The following is a 4,599-nucleotide window of genomic DNA, read 5'->3' as shown; positions in this document are numbered from 1 at the left end:
CTGACAAGCACAGCAGGGTTACTTATCTGGGTGGAAGGGAGGATGGGGATGGAGCTGGGGGCTCTGGTCTGGGAAAGCTCAGCAGAGGAGTGATAAAGACCAGTAGTGTTAAGAAGAGTCCCTGCAAAGGATGTGTGCATAGGAGCTACGTAGGGATGGTGCAGCCCTCTGCTCTGTGGTGCTACTGTGTCTGCTTTTGGAAACAGTCTCAGCTGAGCAGCCAGGTTCAGGGWAGCTGCAGCAGCTGTTTCTGGTGAGCCAGGAGCTTGATCAGTGCATGCGTGTACCTTTTYGGTCTATAAAAATGTTCCTGGCTAAACATTGAGAAATAACTCAATAGACCACTTCTGCCAGAAGCTCATCTCCACTGAGGATAGGGCTTATGCCTTTAGGGGTGGCACAGGGTCAGGAAGAGGTTAGTGAGTAAGTGTTGGATCTGAGGGCAGGTACTCACACTCCTGTGCCTTGGAGAAGGAAATGGAGTATTGGGGTTTGAATACAAGCTGGGGAGGAACCCAGCAGTGGGCTGGGCTGGAGGATTCAGTGCTGCTGCCTTACCTGCCAGAGCTGGGAAGGCTGAACTGCAAGTTGCACCTGATCCCGGTGATCCAGGTTAGTTCCTCTATGTCCTGGTAGGGATTGGAGACGTGTGTCTCCTTGCTGGGGCTGCCTTATCTTGGCCTGGCTCTGTAACGAGTTGCTTTTCAGCCAGTTCTCTGCAGTCATGGCCTTTAGCTTGGGCTTTTGATTTAGTGAGCTTTTGTCTTGCCTGCTCAGAGCCTGGGTTGAAAGCGGGGGGGGAGGGAAGGGGAGGGGGTTGTACTAGGGCCAGCCTGAGGACCTAAATGGACAAGAGAGGGGAAGGCACGGCAGTGATGCAGCCGAGCGTGCTGGCTGAAGGGACTTGTGTGCTTTTCCGGAGCTGGTCTTCTAGCCCTGCTGGCAGGAACCTCCTTTATCTGCAACCCACTCAGCCCTTCTTCTCCACCCCTCCTGCGAGAGGCCTGCACCTTTCAAATACAGACATGCTGCTTATCTTCCCACCCCAGACTCAACTGCTGAGGCTGCTTCTGCTGCCAGCTGTGAGCCCACCCACTGGTTCATGCTGCTTGCATGCCTTTTCCCTGCTTGCGGAGGCAGATGCGCTGGCACCGTGTCTATCTGGCCAGCCGGCTTTGCGCTTTCCCTGTTTTCTCTCCTTTCTAACCATCCTCAGCCCAGGCTGCTCCTCTGGGTTGGAGCTGAAAGGTAAGGGTGCCTGTGTGGGCTCTCGCCAGCTGACTCATCCGGGGCGTAGTCCCCAAGGGGGAGTTTGGGGAAGGTGGTGTGGCCAGGCTTGCCTGCACACATGGGTGTAGCTGGTTTGGGAAGGGTGGGGACAGGAATTAACTCGTGGCGCTCTAAGATGCTGCTCCTCTGTGCGTGGAGGTTGCAGAGGGATAAGGGGACTTGTGTCCCAGCCACCCTGTTTTCTACCCCTTCCTAACCTTAGGAGTGTGGGGCAGACCCATGGAAACTCAGGTACTTGTGTATACCCTGCTGATCCAAGTATCTCTGGGGCAGGGGTCTGTGTGCATTGCCTGCTGGAGTAGGGAGTCAGCCTGGTGTGTGGGGAGATGGCAGGGCTCCAGGTGTASTTGCAGTGAATGCCCCTATGAAGGGGTGTAGCTTGGTGCTGGTTGTACTGGAAAGCCCCGAGTGTTTGGGATGGCAGGGGCAATCTCCCCAGAGCTGTGCACGCTCCAGCTGCAGCTGTGTGTGTGTGTGGGGGGGTGGGAGCCCCAGGCTGTGCAGCAGCAGTGAGCAGGCTTTAGATGCTGCTTGTGGCAAAAACAGCTGGTTGGAGAAATGCTCTGGACCTTTGAATGAAGGAGGGAGCTGGAGGAGGGCCTGGAGATGCTGGCCGCTCCCTGCCGTCATTGCTTGGTTCTGACAGAGGCGAGGTGGGCTGGCTGCTAGGTTGCATGGAGGCATCCTGGGGAGGTGTGCGGAGAGGGTGCTTCCACCACTGGGTGTGCAAACTGGCACAGGAGCTGGATCCCCCACCCGCGTGCTGATCCTCATGCAGTCAGTGGTGTGCTAGCTGAGGAGTCTTCGAACTTGGTGCTGGAGCTGCAGCCACTGGTCCTGGCCTCTGTGGCTGCTATCCGCACCCAGCCTCCGGCTGAGTCACAGCGCTGGCCTGCAGGTTGTCCTCCCTCTTAACTGCAGGGCTGCCTTTCTCCTTTCCTTCCTCACAGCCTGCCGTGGCTCTGGTACCATCAGCCCAGGGTTGGGCATGGCCTCTGGGCTCAACATCTGGATGCTGTTGGAGGAAAAGRCTGGGGGCAGGCTGGGGTTTTGGCCTCCAGCCAGCTGAGATGGAACTGAGCGGGGTGCTGTGGGCAGGGTGCCTGGGGAAGGGCTCAGCACCTTCCCAAGCAAAGAGTTATTCCCAATAAATGTGAGAATGCAGGGCAGGCTTGATCCAGTCCATAGAGGAGCTAAATGCTTCATAAACKTCTAAAAATCCTGAAGTCCTAGCACTGATTTTGCTTCTCCTGGCTGCTGATTCCCCCAGGGAAGGGGGTGGTGGTGGAAGCAGTGCTGACGTAGAGCACCGCATGCGCAGGGTGCAGAGCGCAGCGGCAATGGAGCGTGGAGCTGGAACCTGGAGCCACGCGCGCCTGGGGTGCCGCGCGCATGTGCTGGCCTCCCTTCCTCTGGCAGGGGCTGGAGCCTGGCCAGCGGTGCTGGCGTGATGTCGGGGCCCTGCAAATGGGGTCATGCAGCAGCATGTCTCTGCTCAAACTAGTTTTGGAGTATGGCAGCTGGCCAAGTCCCCTCCCTGGCAGCTGGAGGCTGGGGGGATCCTTCACACAGCTGGGCCAGCGACAGTACCTGAGCATGGGTGATCCTGGCAGCACTGGGGTAGGAATGTGTGGCTGTGCACCTCCTGTGGCCACTGTCGTGGGGCAGGAGCTGGGCCTGTGGCCCCTGTAACAGTGCTAGGGCCTGGGGATATGCCCCCCCCCTCCACACACTCCCCATGGACAGGGGCTGTGATTTGACTGCTGCCAGCTCTGGAGCTGTAGTGCCCCAGGCTCTGGACCAGCAGTGGAGAAGGGGCCCATTCTCCCCTTGCTGCCTGATGCTGAGCTGGCTCCTAGCACCACTGGCTTGCAGTGCTGGAAGGCTGGTGAGGGCGGTGGGGGGGGGGTGGCGGAGGTCTGCAGCATCCTGGAGAAGAGGAGTCAGGTCCTTGGGTGCCCTAGCTAGGTGCTGGGATGCAGACAGTAGAGGTTCAAGCTCTGCTTTCCTAGAGCATTTTGTTACGAGGGACCCTTCAGCAGACGGCAGGGAGCACCCTTTGCCCCCTAAACCTTCCCCTTTCCTCCCTTCCCTGCTGTAGTGAAGCAGGGGACACCCTGAGCTGGCAGCACCCCCCCTGGGGGGGGCTCCTGGTACCACTGGGACCCTGCCTCATGCAATGTCCTCTTCCAGCTCTGCAGCCGCCGGCACTTCCTTCCTCATCCCCTTATTGCCCTTCAAACACCGTGGCTCCAGCCCCATGTCATGGAGCCGAGCGGGGATGGATACACGCTTGCCCAGCCACCGCTCCTGTACAATTCCCATTTATTATTTAGAGACTTCGTTCCCGAGAAGTCCGCTAACTCCTGAGCAACCTACCAGGCTCTAGCGAGAACCCTTGGATCTGAAGCAATAAAACCTTTAGGGGAGGGGAGAAAGAGATGCATGAGTTTGCAGGGCTTGGAGCTTTCAAAAATAAAAAAAGGAGGAGGAAGGAAGAGTCAAGAAAACAAAAAGCCACCCCCAGGCTGCCATGCTGCAGCGCTTGACTTAGGCTTGTCCCTGTGCTGGGGCTGGGTGGCCATTGCCAGGACCTGGTCTGGGGTCCCTGCCCCTGCGCGGGGCTGCACCGTGCCTCCCTGCCTGCCCAGCCAGGGAGGAAGGAAGCACAAGGAGTGGGAGGAGGGGAAAAAAAAAAACAAAACGAAGAAAAGAGTTGGCCCAGCAGGAGCCAGGGCATCAGAGCTGCGAGTACAGGGTGTTCTCCATCTCCGGCGTCAGCTTCGAGTGGAAGGAGGCGAGGCCCACCCCGAAATCTAGAGGCAGAGGGAAGAGAGGTGTCAGTGGGGCTGGAGCAATCGCATGAGCCCAATTTCYCCCAGCCCCTGCTGTTGCTGCAAGGGGGGGAGGACAACACAAGGAGGGTGCAGTCACCCCACTACCCCTTTCCCCATACTAAAGCGAAGGGTGGGCTCAACCCCACAGCGGATCAGTGCTAACGGCAAGCAAGTGGGGCTATTCCCATTTTTTTTTAAAAAAAAAGCCTTCTCCCCCCAACCAGGGCCACCAGGAGCCCCGTGCTCCTCCCGCTGCAGGGGGGGGAGCACCCGCTTGCCCCCCTCGAGGGCTGTGCCCGCCGATCCTGGCGGCAGCCACCTTACCCATCTCTCCGTCGAGGCGGCCGGGCGGCGGCGGGTTCTTGCGGTGCTCCTCGATGTGCAGCGTCATCTCGTCCCGCGAGGCGGTGGAGTAGGGGCACTGCATGCAGGTGTAGCGGCCCCGCGTGTGCTCCCACACGATGCGGCTGTT

The 4,599-nt window shown here is 58.9% G+C and overlaps 1 protein-coding gene across 1 annotated transcript in view; it reads right to left on the bottom strand.

Moving 5' to 3' along the window:
• Positions 1–3,598: 3,598 nt before the first annotated feature.
• The window catches only part of ZNF414 (zinc finger protein 414), a 9,312-nt gene continuing 8,311 nt past the window's right edge, over positions 3,599–4,599 (bottom strand). Inside the window, exons 7-8 of the mRNA XM_085312373.1 lie at positions 4,452–4,599; positions 3,599–4,106 (exon numbers count right to left, since the gene is read on the bottom strand). The exon at positions 4,452–4,599 is cut by the window's right edge and continues 10 nt beyond it. Of these exons, the coding sequence (XP_085168499.1) occupies positions 4,030–4,106; positions 4,452–4,599 (225 nt within the window). The 3' untranslated portion in view covers positions 3,599–4,029. The remainder of the gene's footprint in view (positions 4,107–4,451) is intronic.

The sequence above is a fragment of the Rhea americana genome, unplaced genomic scaffold (assembly GCF_003343005.1).
Source record: "Rhea americana isolate MKP2758 unplaced genomic scaffold, rheAme1 scaffold_361, whole genome shotgun sequence".
NCBI lineage: Eukaryota > Metazoa > Chordata > Aves > Rheiformes > Rheidae > Rhea > Rhea americana.
Note: the sequence above shows the minus strand (reverse complement) of the source record. Positions and strands in the feature narration are given on the sequence as shown.